Below are 26277 nucleotides of genomic sequence, written 5' to 3'. Positions count from 1 at the left end.
CTATTTGGACAAATACAGATTATACATTAGAAATGGCTCAGATAAGCAAAATCTTGAATATACTATAGAATATTTATACAATGGGATGTCAAACATAAACTTGTGAAAAATACATTTAGAGCAGATACTAGAAGGAACTCCTTTATGCAAGGGAGTGATGAACATTTAGAATAAAATTCCAAGCAAGGTAGTATAGACACGGCTATTGGGGGGCAGAAGAGCAAAGAGGTGAAAGCATGGCTGGATGCTAGGTTGGGTCTGCTTGAATACTGGAGGGATGAGCTTTGATGGATCAAATGATTATTTTGCATCCTTAACTATGTTCAGACTGACATTTTACATTTGGACCTTAACCCACTGATTGCCCACTTAATTATGTATGTAAAGCTCCAGTGTCTTTGCAAAACTCTTGGCAAGAGATCACAGGTGGGAACTATCAAGTGAAAAGGGCACTGCAGCACTCCAAACAGGTGATCATAAACCCATAATTAGTCCAAAGGCAGTTGTAAGTTACTAAAATCTGTTTAGGGTAAGAGTGATTGAGCATTTGGACAAATATGAGCTGATCAGAGAGCCACATGGATTTGTACGGGACAAGTCATGTTTAATAAGGCTAGTTGAATTTTTTGAAGCAGTAACAAACATGCTAGATAAGGAACATCTATGGATGTTAATATTGACTTCCAGAAGGCATTTGGCAAAGTTCAACATAGGAGATTGTTAACAAAAATGAGAGCACATGGAATTGGAGGCAACCTATTGGCTTGGATAGGGAACTGGTTAGGAAGTAGGAGACAGAGGTGGGATAATAGGTTTGTACTCAAATTGACAATGTGACTAGTGGTGTCCCCCATAAATAAATGGCTTGATAAATGGAAGAGAGCCATCTAAGTTTGCTGATGGTACTAAGCTAGGTAAATAGTGCCAATGAGAGCAGAAAGTTGCAAAGGGACACTGATGGATTGAATGATGGGCAAAACTGTGATCTATCTTTCGTGGGTCCAAAGTGGATGACCTCACACTTTCCCCACATTGAACTCCATCTGTCAGAATATTTTCTAAATGGCAAGAAGCTTGGAACTGTGGAGGAGCAGGGAGATTTGGGGTACAAATGCAAAAAACTCAAAGTTAGTGGGTAGGTGCAAAAAATAATTTAAGAGGTTAACTGAATGTTAGCCTTTATCTCAAGAGGGTTGGAATACAAAGGGGTGAAATTTATGTTAAAGCTGTGCAAAGCTCTGATTAGACCCTATCTGGAGATCTGCGTTCAGGTTTGAGCACTGCACAGGAAGGATATATTGGCCTTGGAGGGGAGCAGTGCAGATTCACCAGAATAATACCGGGGCTAAAAGGGTTAAATTATGAGGGCAAGTTGCATAGACTAGGCTTGTATTCACTATAGTATAGAAGATTAAGGAGTGACCTAATTGAGGTGTTTAAGATGATTAAAGAATTTGATAAGGTAGAGAGAGTGAAACTATTTCCTCTGGTTGTGGTGGGGGGGAAAAGAGAGAAGAGAGTCCAGAACATGGAGGTATAAACTTAAAATTAGAGCTAGTCCATTCAGAGGTGATGTCAGAAAGTACTTTTCACAAAGGGTAGTGGAAATCTGGAACTCAACACTCCACCACCAAAAAAAACTGTTGAGGCTAGGGGGTCAATTGAAAATTTAAAAACTGAGATTGATAGACTCTTGTTCCATATTATTAGTGTAGATGTGCTTTCAGTATAAAATATGTGTCTTCAACCCTACATCTGCAATATATTAAAAGGTTTTGGCAGCTGCTTTACGCAACGGGAGCCATTCTGCTGAGGTCAGGAACAAACACAGGAACAGTCCCATAACAAGATTCTGACCAGTAGGGCTGCCAAATAAAGCAAAAATGTTACTTTTATTATATAGTCCATTACCAGTGCTCTGGAGATTGTATTTTGCAACTGCATCCATTTATAACTGTGGCCAATGGTTATACATGACTGAATAAATAAAATTATGTATTTACTACTTGACATTCTGGTATTTATACTATTGTTTTGAGTGGGCGGGGTGGATTTCTGCAGAAAACCTAAGTCTTTGTTTATTAGCAAGCATCCAAGCTAGAAAGTGTTCGCATCATGCACGAACAATTTTCAACAAAACTCAAGATTCCTTGTTTGAACTTTCTAATTAAAAAAATTAAATCTATATTAAAAGTATTACATCTGTGCGCGTTCTTCCTGTTGTCATGCTTTTGTCACACTTGTGTCAACTTTTTCTATCAGAAATTCCTATGCCCACATTTACAATGGACACGGTCAATGTAAACTGGTCGCACTGTAATTCCACCCTCCTACCAGTGGTGACACTGCAGTGTTTTAGTTTCATGTCTCCCAGATCCTTGGCTTGTAATGCAGAGAAACTGTTATGCACCAACCAACCAACTCTCCGTTCCGGCTTCGAAAATGTTGCGGCCATTCGATCCATCATGCCGGAGCTTGTTCTTTCTAAGAGCTATCCAGTTAGTCCCAATCCCCTGCCCTTTCCTCATAGCCCTGCAATGTTTTCCCCATTTAAGTATTTATCTAGTTCCCTTTTGAAAGCCATTATTAAATCTGCTTCCACCACCCTTTTAGGCAGTACATTCCAGATCACAACTCGCGTAAAAAAAATTACAAGTTTGCCTCTGGTTCTTTTGCCAATTACCTTAAATCTATGTCCTCTGGTTACTGACCCTACCACCACTGGAAGCAGTTTCTCCTTATTTACTCTATCAAAACCCTTCATGATTTTGAACACCTCCATTAAATCTCTGCTCCAAGGAGAACCACCCCAGCTCTCTAGTCTCTCCACGTAACTATAGTCCCTCGTACCATTCTCCTCTGCACCCTCTCTAGACCTTGACATCATTCATAAAGTGTGGTGCCCAGAATTGGACTCAAAACTCCAGCTGAGGCCTAACCAGTGTTTGATAAAGGTTTAGCATAACTTCCTTGCTTTTGTACTCTTACGTCTCCATTTATAAAGCCAAGGATCCCGTATGCTTTTTAAAAATAGCCTTCCTAGCTTGTCCTGCCACAAAAGATTTGTGTTCGTACATCCCCAGGTCTGTGTTCCTGCACCCCCTTTAAAATTGTACCATTTAGTTTATATTGCCTCGCCTCATTCTTCCTACCAAAATGCATCACTCCACAGCGTTAAATTGCACCTGCCATGTGTCTGCCCATTTCACCCATCTGTCAATGCTATTTAAATATAAATAAGGACAGAACTCATGACTTTTAATATGGGACGGTGTGCACCATGGTCTAATTATCTCCTGCCCTACAGCCTCGTTTCACCTGAAGACTTGACTTGGTCTTGGCTCCCTGTATGCAACACCATGGAAGATAAATTATTGTTGCATAAAAAGGTAGCAGCAAGCAAAAGATCACCAAAGCTCAAATAATTTGCATTAACTTGAGACAATGTTGCAGCCTTGAACCCTAAGTCAATCATTATTCTATAGAGTTGCACAGTTTTTTTTAAACCTGAAGAGAATTCTACTGATATTAACCAATAGACTCCCTTTAAATTTATTAATTTCATTTAAAAATGTTTACAGGAGTAACGTACCAAATATAAATATTTACATGTCTCGCTGAGAAAGAAGCTCTCCATTCGGTCTTCCTTTGACTTGTCTATTACATGATGAAGTGTGGCATAACCACATCTGTTTGCAAAGAAAACAGCTAACTGTAATTTCAGCATCAAAGTGTCACAGATTGGTGCTAATTTTCACCATGACGACTAAATTCCACGGTACATTGGAATAAACAGCTTCCCACTTTTTTGTGGCCTATCATATTCTGTTAATCATAATTTTGCTAATGATAATTTACCTGTACCAAAATATTAAGCTCTATCTTGTCTACGAGACTCACCTCCTGCTCCCTCGACCCTATTCCCACTGAACTGCTGACTGCCAAATTTCCCTTCCTGGCTCCCATATTAATGGTTCTCTTCCCCTCAGGTACTGTCCCCTTCTCCTTCACATCTGCCAGCATCACCCCTCTCCTAAAAAAAAAACCCTCGACAGCCCCCGGCCACCACCCCCCCGCCCATTCCTTACAAACGACCGCCCAATCTCCAACCGCCCTTTCCTCTCCAAAGTCCTTGAACGCACTTCACCTTCCAAATCCATGCCCATCTTTCCCGGAACTCCATGTTTGAATCCCTCCAATCAGGTTTCCACCCCTGCCACAGTACCGAAATGGCTCTTATCAAAGTCACAAATGACATCCTATGTGACTGTGACAAAGGTAAACTGTCCCTCCTCGTCCCTCTTGACCGGTCTGCAGCCTTTGACACAGTTGACCACACCACCCTCCTCCAATGCCTATCCACCGTCATCCAGCTGGGTGGGACTGCACTTGCCTGGTTCCATTCTTATCTATCCAGTCATAGCCAGGGAATCACCTGCAACGGCTTCTCTTCCCGCTCCTGCACCAATACCTCGGCAACATCATCCAAAAACATAGCACCAGTTTCCACACGTACGCTGACAACACCCAGTTCTACTTCACTACCACCTCTCGACCCCTGCACCGTCTCTAAAAATTGTCAGACTGCTCGCCTAACATTCAGTACTGGATGAGCAAAAATTTCCTCCAACTAAATATTGGGAAGACCGAAGACATGGCCCCTGCCACAAACTCCGTTCCCGACCCACTGACCCCATCCCTCTCCCTGGCAACTATCTAAGACTAAACCACATGGTTCGCAACCTGTCATATTTGACCCCGAAATGAGTTTCCGACCACATATCCGCACTATCACTAAAGCCGCCCATTTTCACTGCCGTAATAATGCCCGACTCCACCCTGCCTCAGCTCATCTGCTGCTGAAACCCTCATCCATGCCTTTGTTATCTTTAGACTTGACTGTTCCAGTGCACTCCTGGCTGGCCTCCCACTTTCTACCCTCTGTAAACTTGATGTCATCCAAAACTCTGCTGCCTGTGTCCTCACTCGCACCAAGTCCCATTCACCCATCGCCCCTGTGCATGCTGACCTACATTGGCTCCCAGTTAAGCAATGCCTCGATTTTAAAATTCTCATCCTTGTTTTCAAATCCCTCCATGGCCTCGCCCCTCCCCATCTCTAATCTCCTCCAGCTATCTGCGCTCCTCCAATTCTGGTCACTTGAGCATCCCGAATCGCTCCACCATTGGCGGCTGTGCTTTCAGCTGCCAAGGCCCTAAGCTCTGGAATTCCCTCACTAAACCTCTCCGCCTCTTTCCTCTTTTAAGACGCTCCTTAAAACCTACCTCTTTGACCAAGCTTTTGATCATCTGCCCTAATATCTCGTGGCTCGGTGTCAAATTTTGTTTGGTAACACTCCTGTGAAGCGCCTTGGGATGTTTTACTACATTAAAAAGGTGCTATATAAATGCAAATGGTTGTTGCAGGTCAGGAAGAAACCAGATTGGAGATGCCCCTCCTCCCCCGCAATCTCTGCTGCCACGCTCTGTTCATGTGCACATACTGAGAATGGGTACTTGGAGGAGATACCAGATGCCCACCAGTACCTACAGGACCATGCCCCAGCACAAGCATAATTGCCTGCCTAAAGGAAAGGAGTTGGGAGAGGAACATTTTATTTTAGTTACTGAAGTAGCGACAAACAAAATGTGCAGCTGTATCAGGACCTGTTTTTGACAGGTATCAAGATAAATGGTGAAATTCTCCCTGGTACTTGAAAACCAGGTTAGCCTTTAAATTATTTATGTATGCAACTGGAAGTGGGGCGACAGATGATTGTACAGTGCTTAAGGTTTTGTCCTTTGGTCAGTGCTAACCAAGTGACTAAAACAACAAGGTTAGCAGGGCTGAATCACACTTGGGATATCAATTCCAGAAACACATACTATTCTGTTCCCCACTCGACATGCTCCCAGGTGCAAGGTATAGCCTATAACACCTATGCATGCTTCAGGACAATGAGGCAGCTGAGACAAATAAAACAAGTAGGAAAACACTCATGGCGGGAGTGTATAATGCAAGCCAGAATCCATGGTACTACTTAGAATCAGAGATTTACGACACAGGAGGCCATTCGGCCCATCATGTCTGTGTCTTGGAGGCAAGGACAGGATTGGATCTGACACTTTGTTTGGTGCCACCTGCTGTCCAATAGTCTGCCAGCACTCAATGCCGAGGCTAGCCTTTAAAGCAGGGTGCTGGAGGATACATGGAGCCATGGAACGATACGCCCACAATGAGTCAACATCGTCAGGAGAGGAAGTGGGGGTGGCAGGATAATTAGGGAACAAACATTAAAACGAGCTTGATATCTTACACACCCACTCCCTCCACCACCGGTGACTGTGGTGTGTACTATCTACAGATGCACTGCAGCAACTTGCCAAGGCTTCTTGGGCAGCATATCCCAAACCGTGACTTTTACCACCCAGAAGGACAAGGGCAGCAGGTGCATGGGAACACCATCACCTCCAAATTTCCATCTAAGTCATACACCATCCCGACTTGGAAATATATCACACTTTCTTCGTCGTCACTGGATCAAAATCCTGGAACTCCCTCCCTAACAGCACTGTGGGAATGCCTTCACCACATGGACTGCAGCAGTTCAAGGCGGTGGCTTACCACCACCTTCTCAAGGGCAGCTAAGACGAGCAATAAATGTTGGCCTTGCCAGCGACATCCAGATCTCCAGAATTAATTTTTTAAAATATCCACAGTACCGCCTAGGTAGCATCAGATGGGTAGAATTTAGACTAGTTTCACAGCTAACTGAATTTGCTTACTTTTCTTTGTTTCCTAAAGTCACCCTATTGTTTACTTGCAATGTAGCTTGAATCATAGAAATTTACGGCAGACGGAAGCTACTCAACCCATCGTGTCTGTGCTGGATGAAAAAGAGCTATCCAGCCTTATCCCACTTTCCAGCACTTGAGTGCATATCAGAGTACTTTGAAAATGTGATGAGGGTCTCTGCCTCTACCACCCTTTCAGGCAGTGAGTTCCAGACCCCCACCACCCTCGGTCAAAAAAGTTCTCAACTCCCCTCCAGTCCTTCTATCAATTACTTTAAATCTATGCCCCCTGGCGATTGACCTCTCCTCTAGGGGAAATAGGTCCTTCCTATCCACTCTATCTAGGCCCCTCAATCAAGTCTCCCTGCAGCCTCCTCTGTTCCAAAGAAAACAACCCCAGCCTATCTAATCTTTCCTCATCGCTAAAATTCTCCAATCCTGGCAACATCCTTGTAAATCTCCTCTGTACCCTCTCTAGTGCAATCACATCTTTCCTGTAATGTGGTGACCAGAACTGTACACAGTACTCTAGCTGTGGCCTAACTAGTGTTTTGTACAGTTCAAGCATAACCTCCCTGCTCTTATATTCAGCTAATAAAGTATCCCGTATGCCTTAACCACATTATCAACCTGTCCTGCTACCTTCAGGGATCTGTGGACATGCACTCCAAGGTCCGTCTGTTCCTCTACACTTCAGTGTCCTACCATTTATAGTGTATGCCCTTGCCTCATTAGCCTTCTCCATTGCATTACCTCACACTTCTCTGGATTGAGTTCCATTTGCCACTTTTCTGCCTGTGATGAAATAACTGTTCTGATATTTGTACTTGTAATGTCTGGAATGTTCCACCGGGCGGAACCACTAATGCTCCTCCCTGGCCCCGCCCCTCTTCTGGTATGTTCTACCAAGGGCTCGGTCGATGATGGACTCTGTTAACTCTGCCATGATTCTTATTTAATAAATGGCTTCAGTCTTAAGCTTTAACTTCGGATTCGGGCAGTTATTTGGCACATCGCTGCCCAACTGGCCAGCCCATCGATATCTTCCTGCAGTCTACAGTTTTCTTCCTCACTATCAACCACATGGCCAATCAATTTTTGTATCATCTGCAAACCTCTTAATCATGCCCCTACATTGATCTCTATATCACTGATATATACCACAAAAAGCAAGGGACCTAGTACAGAGCCCTGCAAAACCCCACTGGAAACAGCCTTCCAGTCACAAAAACACCCGTTCTCCATTACCCTTTGCTTCCTGCCACTGAACCAATTTTGAATCCAACTTGCCACTTTCCTTTTGATTCCATGGGCTTGTACTTTTCTGACCAGTCTGCCATGTGGGGCCTTGTCAAAAGCCTTGGTAAAAATCCATGTAGACTACATCAAACACACTACCCTCATCAACCCTCCTTGTTACCGCCTCAAAAAATTCAATCAAGTTAATCAGGCACAACCTTCCCTTAAACACTCCATGTGGACTGTCCTTGATTAATCCATGACTTTCTAAATGATGATTTATCTTGTCCCTCAGAATTATTTCCAATAATTTGCCCACCACCGAGGTTAGGCTGACTGGCCTGTAATTACTCGGTCTATCCCATTATCCCTTTTTAAACAATGGCACGACGTTAGCAGTCCTCTGGCACCACACCTGTAGACAGAGGATTGGAAAGTGATGGTCAGACCCTCTGCTATTTCCTCCCTTGTTTGTCTTAACAGCATGGGATACATTTCATTCAGACCTGATGATTTATCTACTTTCAAAGGTACTAAACCCCCTTAATATTTCCTCTCATTATGTTTCTCATCTAATATTTCACACTCCTCCTCAACTACAATGTCTGCATTGTCCCTTTCTTTTGTGAAGACAGACGCAAAGTATTCATTAAGAACCACACAGGTCTTCCGCCTCAACATACAGGTTACCTTTTTGGTCTCGAATAGGCCCTACTCTTTCTTCAGTTATTCGCTTGCTCTCTTTGGGTTTTGTTTGATTTTACTTGCCAATATTATTGCTCGTTATCTGAACCTTAACTGTTGCTCCGATTGTGGTACTGGGAGTTTTGTTCATTTTAGTCTGTTGGCTTAGAGGTGTTATAAAACGCTTAAAGAAGAAAGTAGATACTGTACATGACATGGCAACTTTATTAAGGGAACAATAATAGTGATGTATCAGAAAAAGTTCTTTTCCCTCAGATTGGGGTCTGTTGAAATGTCAAGTAACTATTTTTATACCAGTGAAATATAATGAATTAACTCTTTTAAATCACTTAAATGGCATTAACCTCATCAACTGTTAGATGGACTTGGATCGCTTTAACCTCGTTAACTGTTAACTTATTGATTACATGCATTGACAGTTGATTGGAGGTAGGTCACACCTATTTCTGGGCAAACAAGGACACAGTAGTCTGTGTGAGATCATGACTGGTTGAAACTAGACAGAATGGAGCCAATGAGTTTCGGCTGATGCAGGGGCATGCATGCACAACAGAGCTATAAGGAAAGGGGTATAAATGAAAGAGCACGAACAGGACAAAACAGATTTGAAAAAGACCTACCATGCTGCGCGGCTGTCCAGAGACGAAGACCCAGAATACCGACCTTGATTCTGTTAATTGTTGCTTGAATACTGCATGATTAATTCTGCTAATGTTCCAATAAAATCTTGTTATATCCAATTGACCGGGTAACCTAGGGCCAAGCACTCCTGACACAAGGGGCCCTGCAACACAGGTCCCACTTCTCCTCTTCCCCTCCAGATTCCCACTTTCCAATAGGCTGCCACTTGCTTCCCACTCTGCTCGATCGTGTCCATCCCCACCTCCTCCCAGGCTCATTGACTCAAACAATCCAGTGAGAGATACCAGTGGGAAATTATTTTCTGTTACGTCCAATTCAGCAAATCAAAATCCTTTTACCGCTACCTCAAAGATTATACAAATGTGTTGGTAAGTGATATAAATTTTTTTTACAGTATTAATCCAGAAATCCTATCCCGAGAAGCCAGTGAATTTTTGAAACCAACTTGGAGCAACACTACATTTTTAACTTTTAAAAACAACAAATGAACAGTGAGTCGCCCAGATAAAAATCTATAAATTCTATTCCAGCACTGACCTGACTCTGGTGTACTTCTCCAGACTCTGGAGGATATCCATTCCCACATGCAAGTAGAAAGGGTTTTTTGTTGCCTAACATCAAAACAAAAACAAGAAATGGTTTAACAATTTTCAGAAAACAATTAATGCTGGCATTCCACAACATAAAATTAACTGCACAATTTTTAAATGCAGCGTTTATAGAATTATTTTCTTGAAAACCACTCAATTCATTAATAAACAAATACACTTCGAAGTAGAGCACTGAACTATATAATCGAGAACAGTTTCTGGTCTGTGCCTGGTTGGCAGATCTCAGGCAAAACAATAATGGGATATTGTAATTGACTGAATTCAGTGTCACCAGGCTGAGGAAAGTGTACACGTGTGGAATAGTACCACAGCACAAGTCAATATCTTGGGTAGAACAGGTGAGAAAACATGAAATTTGTAAAAATAGATATCTATGTCCCCTACTTTGAAAACTGAAGTTAAAAAAAAGCCATTTTCCATATATACTGTTATACATGGGTTCAATTTAAGCAACTTTAGCTCCAGAGCAATCATAAACAGACAAGCATAAGGAACTACAAAGATGGCATCTGTCATAAGCACGAATATCTGTAGATAAACTTGGATCAAGAGATAGGTACCATCCACCAAGGGGATGCATTTAGATTCCTGTGCACTACAAATCTATCCCACACAGAACATTCCATGTCTGACTGTACAGAACTGTAGAAACCACGTCCTGCAAAGGATCCAGTTGCGACTTATGACTGACCAAAAGCCCAATTTCTGGAGTCCAGGCTGGAAGCTCAGACTAACCATTTGTCCAGATACAGCTACACATGAAAATCCTGCAACATAGGTATGCAGCTATTACTGAAAGGTCCTCTGCAAAAACGTGCAAAGCCTGGAAAAGTCAGTACCGAACTATTACTTTCCATCTTACAAGATGAGGTTAGTTAAGCCCGTAACTACTGTAACTCTACAGCAAGTCATTGCTTCTGTTCATATCCAATTATAGTTTAATAAATCTGTTTGGCATTTGTCACCCTAAACCACAGTACAGTGAAGCGATTATTCTACCACCTTCCAAAATCAAGGTAGATCGTTGGGGCAGGCAATACGGTCAGTAAACCAAATTACAGTGCAGAGAGCTCGATCAACTCCTGTGCTCACTACAAATTACCTAGACGTTGGGTAGTAGTTACGCTCCAGACGAACCCTCACTTTCTAAGGGAGTGGGTTGAAATTCTAAACCAAAGATACTTGGAGTAAAGAACCCAAAACTAACTACCTGCTACACAGTGGTGTGCGCTAGATGGCCCAAAATTTAAGAATTACAGAAAACTCTTAACCGGCATCCAGAAATCTCTCAACCAGCAAAATGCAGGAGTAGGTTCAGGTAAGTTTTACTATATATTAGTGGCCGTGTAGCCGGGGTTCCTGGATCTGTGGCTGTGTAACCGGGGTTCCTACACCTGTGGCCGTGCAACAGGGACTCCTGCACCTGTGGCCATGTACGGGGCTCTCGTACCTTGATAAGTATACCTCTCTGTAATCCGGACTTTTTGATCAACCGGCACCACGCTGGCCCCGGATAAAAAAAAAGTTTCCTGTATTGGCACAGAATTTAGTGATACCCTGCTCCTCCACAGGGTGTGCTGTTGCAGTCTTTGCAGATGCAATCAGCACAGAATTTGAGATTTAATGTGAAGTTCAACTATTTACGCACTATTCTCGCTGTAAAAGCCATTGAAAAAGTTAAGCCTTGTTGAATGAGGTGTAACTGAGTTTAACGGCATACGAAGTCATAATTACTGAACCTCTCTGTCCCTGAAAAAGTAATTGTAGAAGTGTGGAGTGTCATTCCCTCCATTCCATGGAAAAAGTTCCAGATTTTTTTAATAATTTTTTTTCCCCCAAGTTTATTTATGGTATTTCAGCTTCTACCTTAATCCCATGTGTATGTCACAATCTTTATTTTGCTCTCTGATTAAAAAGTGAATGATAATCAGTGCTTTTTATTTCCTAGTTTGTTGTATGCGAGAATTCTTTAATCCGATTGGCTGCTCAGCCTGCTTGAAAACTTCACTGTTCCTGGACATCAGAGATCCCCTATAGATGGCACCAGAATGAAACGGACATCGTAATAGGGGAAATCGACGTCAAAGAGCCCGCTAAATCTTTGTGGGCAGCTTTCTTGGAGGTCGACAGCGAGCACCATTTCTTTGCTGCTGACCACAAAATCCAGGCCATTATTTAAGGTGCAAATGTCTCGCTTATTTTAAATAATCTTATTGTGCCAGAGCCCTCAAAAAAAAAAAGAAAATGTGGAACAGCAGCTTAGAATTGAAGAGGTTAACCAGGCAGATTATTAGGACCTACAAATTCAAGTTAATTGCCATAATTCTGCTGAAAAACCTTTAAGATCACCCACATCAGTCAGGAATGGACTGAGAGGCCTAGAGTAAATGACAGCCCATTGTACAAGAGCTGGATCCTTGAGTGAACCTACAATGCAAGCCCATGTCCAACTTAGTGTGTTGAGAATCTATCCTGCTCAAAACCCCTATACCCTCAAAACATTGATGGACCCGATACAATCTGGAGCAAAAAAATCAATCTAAAAGACCCCTAAATATAGTGAAACTCCTTCGGCCCTTCTGGAGGTGCTGCAGGATAAGTCTCTTGGGCAATTAATTTGCTGCAATGACGGAAGACTTGAAGAATGGCCGGCGAATCCAGTATCGCCACCTGATTTTGAAGGTCTGCTGTGCCCGAGTGTATCCTATGCTATCGTTCTAACTTAAGCGTGAAACCCAAATGTTTCCCTACGTGGACCACAATACTGCAACATTCACCCAAAGCCAAAGGAGATCCTGACTGGCACAACTTGAGACAATATGGGGGTGGAAGAGAGCTAACTTGAATGAATAAGACCAGAAGTAACCTGGTTGATTGATTTTGGGGGGGGGGGGGGGGGGGGGGTACGGTTAAACAATACGTTTCTGGTGCCATACCTGATACAACAGATAAGTAGACTCAACTAATTCAGGCCTTAGTGGATAAAACATCACATCAGGTGCTTGAAGCTGCCAGTTATACCGTTCTGGAAGAGCCCCAAAGCGTTTCCATATGGCATAATAAAAGGCATGAAGGCAAATGGCATCTTCTACATCACCTGTTAAGACCTAAAATAAATAAAAAAGACCTTTATACTATAAAAAGCCACACTTAGAAAGGTTTTAAAAAGACTAGAAAAATTAGAATTTTAAAATCAATGAATATACCTGAAGACCAGGGAAAAACGCCTGTAGTGAATCAATCCATGTGTTCATTATTTGGCCATTAAACATATTCACATTAACATAGAGCGGAGGATCTCCCTCTCCCTCATTACAAGCTTCACGCCTGCATGTTAAGAAATACATACATACAAATTTAAAACTATGATCTAGCAGTAAATTCCAATTGACAAACTGTAGAGCTGGAAGAGTCCACTGGCCCCAACACGCCTTTATAATAGGTTTCCACTCAAATTTGTTACTGTGCAAATACAGTAAGGAGTAGACCATCAAGATATTGCCACAGGCAGCATCAGTTCATCACATCATATAGCTCCAATGCTATACTGTATACCATGTGGTAATTTATTGTATGTTTGTTTTTAAAAAGTTGAGGCAAGAATCCTTGTAGGACTGATTCTCCTATGTGGAGGATTCTGATCTGCAGACCAAAGATTATTTATATAGACATGGCATGGAGAGCCAAGCAGACTAATAAAATGGGGCAACAGCAGTGTTCAAAAAGCATCAAGATTGCTGGCGCGCTCATAATCCATCGCTCAATCCGCTGACTACATGGCAATTGTCTGTAGCTTTTTTTAAATTTATATCTGGAAAGAGGAAACTAACTTCTATGTACTTGAGACAAATTTTCAGGGGCAGAAGGTGGCCTTTAAGCCAAATAAGCCCATCCATTTTTCAGATACCCACCCCATCTTTTCATCATATTCCTCAATCGCTTCTCTTTCTAGAGATGCAAATTGGCTCAAACTGATGTATACTGTCCACAAGCCTTCCCTGGTAACAACCACCAAGATTTTTCTATATCGAAGACACCCTTTCCCAGCTTCAATATTTTTCTTTATTTTGGTACAATAAACTATAATTTTGCAATATTTCAAATTGCTTAAAAACCCTAAGGCCAGAAAAACAAATTCACCCCAAAAAGTGTGTTTTATGAACGATGGGGCATAGAAAATTTTAGGAAAGGCTTTGCTATAATTGCTGACAGTGTCATGGTATAAAGTGTAATCATAGTTGTTTGGTAGGCAGAAAGTAAAAAAGCAGCCATTTGGCAACTAATCACCGATAGAATGCATGATTCCAGGACCGCGGTTTAAAACTTGAGCTACACTGACAACCAATCTACTTATGGCTAAGTGCAGACACATGGCTGTTCTATTGTGAAACAGTGAACATCCAGTAAATCAAAGAACAAACCAATAAGCTCCAGCAAGGAGCATTGTACTCATACCATTTGCCACAATCAGGTGCTACAGTATTTTATTATTGCTTTGATGCAGTGTAACTTGCATAACTATCAGATCACAAAATGAATGTGGCGTGAAACGGATTTGTGCAGCCCTAAAAACAATTTTGCTGTTCCCACAAAGGCAGGAAACATGCTTTGCATACTTGAAACCACAACCATTGCCTGGAAATACTGCTAATGGATTTAGTTACAGCTCTTGAAACCACATACAAAGTAATTCAATCAGCAAGCTGTGCATTGTACAGCACAGAAGTCGGGTTATAATTATCACTGCTGGTATCATAGGTACCGAAAACATGCACTGCTCACATTCTAGAAGGGATTTTGCTGTATACTATTAACATTTCCTAAAATAGAGTGGACCAACATTTCCCCATAATGTAAAACTATGAAAATCAAGCACAAGTTAAAAATAGTTTGCCTTGAATTGATTAGATATTTGTTCCAGGTAACAGCATCTTGTCATTAGGGTTATTCAAAATTTGTTCAGTGGAGGCCAAAAGAAAACCCATTGTTTAATACTGACTTGGCGTTTCATCACAAGTTTACACTGCACGTCAAACGTAACAGATTTGTGGGGCTTCTCTGAATTAATGGCTTATTAATTTTCATAACTGTTCCTTCTTTCATCATTACTTTACAAGCTACATGGTGCAATGCTCCAATAAAACATTTAAGAAAAAGAAAAATTACAGTTTACTGAAATTACATGAATTTTCAGAGTGAATGTACAATTACATGAAAATCTGTATCAACAAGACGCAAAGACGTACAAAATTTAAAAAAGGAAATCTAGGAAGGCTGGCTGTAGCAAGACAGTAATTATCCATGAGCTTAAAAGCTGCAGTATAAGGATAACATACCCTCTCCTCAGATGATTCTGAATGCTTTCATAAGCAGCATTAAACATCTCCAGATCTTCACTTTCTCCAAATAGTATGTAGGATTTCAGAAGATACTCATAGAAAGAGTCCATTCCTGCTCCTAATCCACTGTGTTTTCCAACCCATTGTCCAGTCTGAATATTTACCACATTCCCTGTGTAAAAGACAAAAGCAAACTAAATGTCCAGGAGTTCAAGTAGATGTTCTGGGCCCAAAAGTTAGATCATTAGAGGAACTTCAAGTTTAACTGCCATTTAGAAACGACAGCTTCTCTTAGCAGTTTGACCATTAGAATTGGTCAACTAATAGTCTCTAAACTGGATGAAGGATGCCCAATGAAGGTGCAGAAATTCCAATAGGGGCTGTGAAAACTTCCAAATGGACAGTTTAAGAAGCCCATCAGAAGTGGAGCATCTCCCTACCCCCCAGAATTCAGACATCCTTTTTTTGTGAATTTAGGGTGCGATGGAAAATGAATCAAACATCAGTTACATCCCAAGTAGACACCAATGATCAAGTAATACACTTCAGTTTAATATACCAGTTATTTCAACTGGTTCACAAATCAAATTATACTGGAAGAGTTCAGGGTGTCCGTATGAATAAGGCTTCAATGTACTTTATGTATGTTGAAGCGGCAGTCTTCATGGTGTTAGAATAGAAAAAAGGGTATATTTTAATGTCAATTGGTTAAAAAAAGTCAGCGTGCTATTCTCCAAACATGAAAAGTTAGCTTAGCTATTGCTGGAATGAATAATAAATGAAACAAACACACCAAGTTCATTCATCCCCTTTCTCTAATTGGGTCTCCATATGTCAGACAGATAAGGGAGAGCGCCGACAACCTCCTCCAAAGCTTCCAAATATGTCAAGAGCAACTCGGTCGATTTTCTACCTTTTCAAAGAATCGAGCCTCCAGCAGGAGGCTATATTCCACAAAGCAATGACGTTCAGTTCAGGACATGGATCCAGGTCCCACTGTTCATGGTAATGCACGGCAATGCACTTCATGCTCTACCCCCCACTGTCGCCTCCAAGTACAGATGGAGAATACATATGTAACCAAAACACGATACAAGTAAAAATGTACATGTAACCAAAACATAAGGTGGCTGAATCAGTGACCAAAAAAATCAGTGGCACTGATAATACATTGTGTTGCATGACTTAACACCTGTGTGGTGGTCACACCAGTTTGGTTATAAAATAATGTATCCCGACTGAAAGGAGATCCAATAAAACTACAATATATTAGTGGATCTCCCAAGGCATTGCTCAGTCAGATGATATGAATGAATGTCTTAACAATATGAATGTAATTATTGAGGTTTTCTCCATTTCTTTTTCTAGTTTGTTCAGTTTCTTAGTTTCAAGATCTCCGTTCTGTTGCACTTCTTCTGCTTCTCTCATGTAGAAATGTGCGTGTTTATCCTTTTATGGGATGCCTTCTGCCAGTCTCCTCGTCTCTCCCTTTACCCTCATCTGCCTATTTTCTCTCCTTATATCTGTCTTTATACTGCAATGTTTACTCACTATCTTCATCCAGTTATGATTCTCTGCCGTTCTACTTTTCTGCTTCTCAATGCTTATTGTTGTGGTCTGTCTATATTCTCCTGTTGTGGCTCAGATCTGAGGCATGAATGGGGATATCAGGTAGTTGGAGTGTAGAGGGGAGGCTGAGAAGCTATCTCAGTCAAGCATTTTCATTCAGGTGTGGGAGGTCAGCAGGTTGGCAAGAGTGGCTGGAAGAGCAAGGCTTTGGTCAAGGTGAACAAGGACAATGCAGCTGGAGAGGGCGACACCTGGTCAAAGCAGGTGATGAAGACGGTAAGGGTCTCCTGGCATGAAGGGGCATCAGGGCAGCTCAAAGGAAATAAACATGCCAAAAGCACAGTAAGCACTTTCAATTAGACTCAAGCCAGCCCCAGGTGGAGAGAGCAGGAGCTCAGGGTGGGCCAGAGGCCTGTTTCTCAAAGACCTCAAACAAGTGGAGCGGAGTAGTCCTCAAAGTTGCAACGCAGCAGACCCAAAGCTGAAATTAGTCACAAAGCCCCAAATAAAAGAAATCAACTTGAAATAGTTACATTTAAATGAGTCACAAAAACATTAGATTTGGTATGGCATATGCCTGACAGAAAAAGCACAACATGCTACACTTATGAAATGTGCCCTATATGCAAGATTCTTATTATATTGTATAGATATTACTATACCGAACTGCATTCTCCAATATTTGGAGCAAAAATACACGTCAGTAGGTTACTAGTGCCACTGTGTAACCCACAAACGTACAGATGGACATATTCAAGCTAAATAATTTTCATTTTTGAATATACAACAATGCGATGACAAGTTCAATAATAAAAACTGCTGACTCTCTACAGCAAGCTCCTGCTCGATTAAGCTATTAAGGAGAGCATTCAACTGAAAGCAAGAAGGATAAATTGTAAACAGCAGCAGGGCAAAAATTTTAATCGTCTGATATCTTGGCAACAACTTTGTGTAGTACTGTAAGGCGTAAAAAATAAAATGGATCGTGCATTTTCTTTTACTGTAATTCATAATACCTACATTAAAAATGAAGTATAACGTTCGCCAGTCTCGAGTTCCTGGTGACACTACCATGGCAACTTCTCTTAGAAGTTATGGCATTAGCCACAAACACAAAGCTGTCCTTATAATTAATCAAGGATTCAGTCACTTCTGTTATCCAAACATTGAAATGGATTCAGATGTTTTAAATGAAAACAGGCCACATTACAGCCCACCTCTCGCCACAAGCTGCAATTTGAGGTTTACAGAAAATGTTCCTGACGTAAAACAGCTAATCAAAATATTAAGTGTTAGACTAACATTTTAATTCATTTTACAGCAAGAACTTTTTGTCATTAAATTGCAGCTTTTGTAAAGTTTCACGAGTAATTCGGAAGCCCAAATAATGCATTAAGTACCTAGCAGTCCCGTCTCGTCGCTTCTCAGTTTCCAGAGGGCTCTCACAGCCTGGCGAGCTACCCACTCAAATGTGGAATCCCCAATGAGGCGGCTCAGGATTCCAAACTCCACAAGCAGAGAGCCAGCTCCAGCAGTGCAGGTTTCATTAAGACAAGTAGAAGGCACCCCTTTCTTCAGATTCACCTGCAGGGTTTTTTTTTTAAAAAACAAAAAGGTAGAGCACTTTACTTCATTACTTCCTGCCATACATAGTGCAAAATAAATTCAAGATCAGCAGGTAATTAAACCGCCACAATACATCCCAAGAAGCTTTGGCTTGCTTCAGTTTGAATGAGCTTCACTCTGAAGTCGGGGTTCCATGTTCCAGTTGAACAAGCGATTGCAGTTCATTCATCTGTGACAAATTCTCAAATATCTTCTGCCCTTACCTCATCTTTTCTCAAGACAATGTAAAGCAAAAGTACCTGCTCTTCTCAGCTGTAACTGCTACTGTGGATGTGGCTACTGCATGTGGCTCATTTGTTCCTGACTGAATACCTTTCAAAAGAGCAGGAATAATGTTCATTTTGCACCCACCGACAGGACAAGCAGGACAATCAAGCAAACTTAAAATAATATTTAAAAAGCTGGAAACCGACAGCCAACTTCTTTAAGTGCAGCTTAAACAATTTCGAAATACTACATTTCAATCATATTTAAAATGTAGTTCACAGATACAGTCCTACCTGCTTATGTCGACATTTCAGGTAGCATTCCAATTGCCAACATAAGCAATTCCCTTTAAATTGACGTGAAACTGGCCAAGCAGCTTGCCATCACTGTGATTTACCTGTGGTGGGAAGGATACAATAAAAAGAAACCCGTGTGAAAGAGAAAGCCCCCAGCATACAGGAATTTGTGAACTGTCAAGCCTTGGGGCACAGAGATGACCCAGGAGCTGGGATGACGTGCTGTCGAACTGCTCGAAAGGAGTTTGTAACGTGCTAGGATTACAGGAGTCAATCAGGAAAGGAGTTTGCCGGTCCATGTTAGGGTTGACGTAAGCGGTAAGCCTTTAATGCTATTAGGGACTTTAAAAACTTTGTAGATGTAAGCAGCCCAGAGTTAATGATGACGTCAACAAATGGTAAGCTTTTTGTTTAAATGTAAAGGGATTGTGCCTTGACATTTCTGTCCACATAAGTAGGATGTCAACCTAACTGAGGTCAAGATAAGTGGATAGGACTGTACTAGCATTCAGAAGTTAAGGTTCAATAAATTTTTGTGAAAAAGAAAGTTACCTGCAACTTTACAGTACTATCACACAAAAGCTGCTTTTACATTGGCCTTAGGAGGAATGCTTACTTACATCACTGGTTTCTGACCACCATGTCTCACACCCACCCACTTTTCAGCAACTCTGCACTTACTGGATTTGTCAAGAACAGCCGCCAGGTGACCTGGGTTCAAGTCATGCCAGTAGCCAGCCGTAGTAAATCTGGCTAATCCACACTGGGGTTGTCATGGGTGCAGGAGACAAAAGTTTTGGGAGGGGCAACATGCATTTATAGAGCGCCTTTAAACACCCCTCGAAAGCCAGTGTAAAAGCATGTATAATGCTGCCTCGAAGCCTTAAGGTAGTTCTTCAGGCTGGTGTTCTAAAATTTTACAAGTACTCCGCACTTTTTACAGGTCTGTCTTAATATCTGTTCTTTCTCAACCATACACGATTCCCCATCCTGCATCCAGAAGTCAAGCAACCTGCTCCCGAGCTTTCACCAATACCACTTCAACAGATGACATTCCCCAATTTTACTTCCTCACAGGAGATCACAACCTTTGCTCAGCAATTCCAAAAAGTGGCACAACCAAGATTGTAATCTTGTCACTTGCATGAGGGGGGGAAAAAAAAAGGGAAAAAGATGCACAAGTCCACAGGACAACCAATGCATAGCCCATCATACTTTGTGCTTAAATATACAGTAGTTAAAAGGCAACAAATACTCTAAATCCAAAATTTACAAGATTATGGATTACTTGAACTTGTAATAGCTTTCCCTTACCATAACGTAAAATAAAGATGTTTGACAATTTTATGTTGCAGATATAAAAAGCAGACAATAGTTGATAACTCAAACACCGTGTGTCACATACCCTAGGATGAGGAATGCCAGTTTTGGTGTTTTCAAATGCTGGCAGTAATCTCACAGCCAAATCACGAGCCATGTGAAGCAACTCATCATCATAACCCTCTGGGGCCATGTTTCCGAAGGGCTGAGCAGGGTCCATTATAATCATATGAGCAGATAGCAAGCTTCCTAAAATCCTAAACAAAACAAACTGTTAAAGCACAACTAGAAATATGTGCAGTGAGGAGAAAAGGGGATAGATATATATTTAACTTGGTAATTTTTTTTGGATTAAAACTGCAATGAAGATTAAACACAGAAATTTGGGAATATTTATCACCAAGGAGAAGGATATTTGATGAGGGAAATTCCCTTGCTGCCAAGCACACTCCAGTACATAAACGAAGTGGTCATTCTTCATGCAAGTGCTTAGTTAGTGAGTGTGAACAGGCCACTGAACCAAGCTTTAACTAAAAGCTAATGAACAGGCATAAAAAAATAATTTAAAAAGGCTACTGGGGTGGTGGCCTTTGTCACAAGGGGGCTGGAATACAAAGGGGAGCAAGTTATGCTTCAGTTGTAGAGAGCCTTGGCCAGACCCCATTTGGAGCACTGCCTTCAGTTTTGGACACCACACCTCAGAAAAGATATATTGGCCTTTCAGCGCAGCACAGATTCACCAGAATGATAACTGGGTAAAATTACGAGGACAGGCTGCATAAACTTGGCTTGTATTCCCTCGAGTTTAGAAGGTTAAGGGGTGATCTAATAGACCTATTTAAAATGATTAAGATATTCGATAGCATAGATAGAAAAACTATTCCCTCTGGTGGGGGAATCCAGAACAAGAGGGCATAAATCTTTAAATTAGAACTAGGCCATATGCAGTAAAATCAGGAAGCACTGTTTCACAAAAAGGGTTCCCACATTTCCACTAGTCTGGAGCTTGCTCTCCCAAAAGACTGCGGATGCTGGGTCAATTGAAATGTTCAAGAATGAGATTGATAAATAAGTATGGTGTCAATGGATATGGAGCAAAGGTAATGGTGGAACAGGTTCGAGGGGTACTGCTATACCCATGTTTGTACACTAGGCATTACAGCCAAGCTTGACCTCAGTTAATACACACACAAACTTCGAGTGGGGGGTTGTTGGAATAGAAACATGGAGCAGAAATGTTCTGTGGTGCAGGAAGTAGGAGATCGGTGGCTCACCTGATAGTTGCCTCAAAGACTTGCACAGTTGAATCTTTATTAAAAGAGACTGTGGTAATCACCAGCTTCACTGCTCTCCTGAACTCTGAAGCATTGCCCAAAACCTGCAGTGAACAGAAAAATGTTGCGATAACTTTTTTGAAATGCATCGTCAGATTAAGAAGTGTGAAATTAGTAAATGCTGCACAATGAGTATTAAGCGTCCCAAACAAGCTATTATAAATATGCTGCAAAACAAGGGTGCACAGTATGAAATGGCAAGTGATCTTTTCCATTATCAACTCCATTTGTAACGATTCAAAATAGCTAGCCAGAAATTTCCATTGAACACTTTGCCCTTCGCATTTTAATCCAGTTTAGCATGGCAGTTTAATGTACAAGGGAAAGTATAAACCTAATCAAAATCAGAACGCACATGTCCTAACAAATGCACCCATAACCTCTCTAAGGCAGGGGAGGTATGGAAAGGGGAGAGAAATGGAGAAATATTAAGTAGGGGGAATACAAACTTGCTTGGGGCTTGGCACAGTGCATTTTGCGAGTTTGAACCATGCTGGGGTAAAGGGATATAGGTTTGCACTCACTGTTCCCCACACAGGGAGATAGCAATCTTGGGCATACGGTCAGAGACTAGACGATTCACCAGGAGCCACGCAAACACCTTCCATCTACTGTACAGTGCCATTGGCAGAGGCATGGCTGCAGATCTCCAGCCTGTACCTTCTGGAGGTGGTGTATGGCACAGACATACATTGAAGGATAGAAGAGTAACTTCAAAAACTCTACCTATTAACATTAAAGCTATAATACCCTGCAGAAATTAGAAAACAATAGGGGCAAGGATTGGGTACGTAAGTGTACAGAACATGATTGCTATATATCAATATTCCTCCAGGGAAGAAAGAGATACTTCACAGCAGGAAGACCTTGGAAGATATATTCCAACAGATCTCTTGCAATTTTTCTGGAGTTTGACAATAACTGCGCAATAACGCAGCTACAAACTGCTGTTTCCACTTTGCTCATCTATCTTACTTCCTCTCAACACCCTCTCCTTAGTTCAGCCCCAGTGGCCAAGTTCACTATGTTGTCACTTTGACTTACCTCCATGGCAAGTTGTGAAAATAATTTCAATAATCTAGCAATTTGCAGGCCAGCACAAGATACATGACCATGAAAGCTGCCAGTTTGTTGTAGAAACCCAACTAGTTGCCTAATGTCCATCAGGGAAGGGAACCTGCTACCTCTACCAAGTCTGACTTACATGTGGCTCCAGTGCCACACCACGTGGTTGACTGTTAATACCCTCAGGGCAATACCCTCAGGGCAACTAGGGATGGGCAATACTGTCTTGCCAATGTTGCCCACAATCCTAGAACAAAAAAAGGTTTGACTACTGCGTTGGGTCCCTGCTGATGCTGGATCTTTGCACTATGTTGACGTCACTGCAGCCACAAACTTTGCCTGTTAAGCTGCGATATGAAAATAAGCATCGTTTTGCAGCAACGTAAATGATAAAGCTATCAGAGTTTCTGGACCCTTCGGACAACCAGCCGACCCGAAAAAAATAATCATACTGCATCTGCAAACAACCTGGGAAGGTTCACCGACATTTAAGCTTACTGCGAGAAACTAAGTTATAATTTTAACTTCCAGTTAAAAAGGGAAAACTCAGTTTGAACACAACTTTTAATGTTTAGAAACTTAGCCTAATCAAGAGATGCCACGATAGGGAGATGTAATGTTGTAAACACTGGCACTTAAACAAAAAAACATTGGATTAGGTAACCATCACTTACGACCTAACTGCTTCAACACACCAGTCTCAGTAACTTAGGTGGCAACTTCTTAAAATTATAATGAGAAGCAGTTGGATATATTTCTTGAGGCTAAAGGGGGAGATGGGGAGAAAGCAGGGACAGGGTACTGAATTGGGATGATCAGCCATGATCTCATCTCGAGGGGCTGAATGGCCTACTCCTGCTCCTATCTTCTATGTTTCTATAATGGAGGATAATTACAATGAAATGTCCCTCAATCCTGGATAATCTTGCCACTGAATCTGCATTTTTGTGCAACAGAAATTGACCGAGTTGTTGCTTGAATGGCAATAGATTGGGAGATGGGGAAGTGCAGAGAGACCTGGGTGTTCTTGTGCACCAGTCGCTGAAGGTAAGCATGCAGGTGCAGCAGGCGGTTAAGAAGGCAAATGGTATGTTGGCCTTCGCAGCAAGAGGGTTCGAGTACAGGAACAAGGATGTCTTGCTACAGTTGTACAGGGCTTTGGTGAGACCACACCTTGAGTATTGTGCGCAGTTTTGGTCGCCTTACCTGAGGAAGGACGTTCTTGCCATGGAAGGAGTGCAGCGAAGATTCACCAGGCTGATACCTGGGATGGCAGGAATGACGTATGAGGAGAGATTGTGTCGATTGGGCTTATACTCATTGGAGTTTAGAAGATTGAGAGGGGATCTCATCGAAACCTATAAAATTCTGTCAGGCCTGGACAGACTAGATGCAGGAAGGATGTTTCTGATGGCCGGGGAGTCCAGAACCAGGGGTCATAGTCTAAGGATAAGGGGTAAGCCATTTAGGACTGAAATGGAGGAGGAATTTCTTCACCCAGAGAGTGGTGAACCTGTGGAATTCTCTGCCACAGAGGGCGGTGGAGGCCAGTTCATTAAATATATTCAAAAAAGAGTTGGATATATTTCTTAAGGCTAAAGGGATCAAGGAATATGGGGAGAAGGCAGGGACAGGGTACTGAATTTGGATGATCAGCCAGGATCTCATTGAATGGCAGAGCAGGCTCGAAGGGCCTACTCCTGCTCCTATCTTCTATGTTTCAAAGGACACTGAAAATACAACATTATTGGCAACTTCCCACAGTAGCTACAAAACACATGCTTTTACTGTTTACAACTTGGATGTGAATTTACTCTAAAGGCAACTTCCTATGGGTCAGAAACTTGTATTAACTGGCATCTTGTTCTAAATCAAGAAGTTTAAACTAAAATTTACTTAACTACAAATGTTACTGAAACAGCTTTACCAGGGGGAATCAAAAGGCAATACAGCGTTCATATTAATATTCCAATTTCTAAAGACAACCTTTCAAGGAGCCTTTAAGATAGCAAATCCTTGCAAATATCCTTCAGAAAATAGAAGATTGCTGGGAAGTGTTATGATGCAATCAGTGGGTACAGATGTATTAACCATTAAAGCAAACCTTACATGGTTGATCAGCATCTGAACACAAACATTTAAGAGACCAGGAGCATCTTTTGCCAGGTTAGTTATATAGTAACCATTTTACCCATGAAAGGAGATTTCTGGTCCCTTTGTCTCCCCACCAGTTAATGTGAAGATTTTTTTTCTTGTACAGTTAGTATTTTTTGAGACCAAGCAGAGCCAGATTTCAAAGTTGTCATCTTCAATTAAAAAACTTGCAATTTCCAATCCGAGTCCCATTGCAGTTGCTTGCTATTGCCCGATTCTCATTTGATGGCGAGTGCTGATCCATCAGATCACTTCCCATCACTGCCCCAAAAGAAAAACTGGAAAGGGGTTTGTGAAGCGGTTATGGTTGCCAATTCCCCCTGCACTTACTGTGCTTTGGAGACACCAGTTTTCCCCCCAGTAGAGTTTCCGACTGCTGCAATGACAATGGATGTTTGTATAGTCAAAGTTTGATCTCTGCTGTGGCTAGGGGTTCACATTTTACTCTGCTATTAACAGTCATGTGTTTAGGCACTTTCAAACCAGTTCTTACTGGTGTCACTCCAGTACATCAAACTGCCCATAATCTGCCCTAGGGTGGCTGAAATGGGAGTACAAAATAATAGGTGGATGCAATGGAAGGTATGCTGAGATTTAGGTCCAGATAGATTCACTGCAGAAAAAAAATTACACTCAATAAACAAAGTAATGTACTCAAAATTCATATTGCAGATTAGGATTTCCCCCCAAAAAATTGACACTAGTAAATCTCCCTCGACACTGCTCACCGGTATTCCACCGAGGTCTCAGGTAGACACTTACCCTCAACCGCTGCTGCTCACTAACTGCTGCTTCTAATGCTCAGGTTGGAGCCCAGCCAGTCCAGTGTGCTGGATTACCAGGCATCACAAAATAACTATCGTGGCCAGTTAATCCCACCTCTGGTTCTGCAATCTGATGGTCACTGCACCAATAAGAAAGCAAAGGAGAATCCTACAATCCAACAAAGACACAAAAGAAAAGACAAGAGTCCAATATAGTGGTGTTACATTATTGAAGCATGGTAGGTACGAAGTTAGTCCTGTTGAACTTCATACACACAAATGCACATCAGTGATCTTCACCTACGCTGCTCTATTTAAAAGAAAACTCAACCACAGTGCCACATAAATTTACATTTCCACTTCATCTCGAGGGAGAAAGCCTAACCAATGCAAGCAAAATTTTAAAACAGTACAATACAAAACACATAGGCTTTCTTTACTCCAAAGCAGCTCTGATGAAACAAAGGACAAAAATCAAAGCAAAATTCTTTCACAATAAATGACCAATTGCAAGAGTTCACTATGATAAGGAGAGACACGTGCTCTGCCCATCAGTGACCAGTCACATCATGACAGCTGCTCCATTGACAGCACACTCAGCAAACTCTCCCT

At 41.7% G+C, this 26277-nt stretch overlaps 1 protein-coding gene across 3 annotated transcripts in view; it reads right to left on the bottom strand.

Annotated features, from left to right (window-relative positions):
• edem1 (ER degradation enhancer, mannosidase alpha-like 1) overlaps window positions 1–26277 on the bottom strand; it is a 50942-nt gene that overhangs the window by 4277 nt on the left and 20388 nt on the right. The window contains exons 3-10 of one of the 3 annotated variants that reach the window (XM_086001373.1): window positions 21623–21726; window positions 20434–20605; window positions 18300–18483; window positions 15328–15502; window positions 13198–13318; window positions 12928–13098; window positions 9918–9991; window positions 3610–3689 (exon numbers count right to left, since the gene is read on the bottom strand). In XM_086001373.1, the coding sequence (XP_085857499.1) occupies window positions 3610–3689; window positions 9918–9991; window positions 12928–13098; window positions 13198–13318; window positions 15328–15502; window positions 18300–18483; window positions 20434–20605; window positions 21623–21726 (1081 nt within the window). Of the gene's footprint in view, window positions 1–3592; window positions 3690–9917; window positions 9992–12927; window positions 13099–13197; window positions 13319–15327; window positions 15503–18299; window positions 18484–20433; window positions 20606–21622; window positions 21727–26277 lie in introns of all 3 variants that reach the window. The other 2 variants (XM_086001371.1, XR_015080017.1) reach the window with 2 other exon arrangements.

The sequence above is a fragment of the Somniosus microcephalus genome, chromosome 11, assembly GCF_052327205.1.
Source record: "Somniosus microcephalus isolate GS21.2 chromosome 11, FLI_Smic_1.0, whole genome shotgun sequence".
NCBI classification, from domain to species: Eukaryota; Metazoa; Chordata; class Chondrichthyes; order Squaliformes; family Somniosidae; genus Somniosus; species Somniosus microcephalus.
This window is presented reverse-complemented; position numbering and strand designations above follow the sequence as displayed.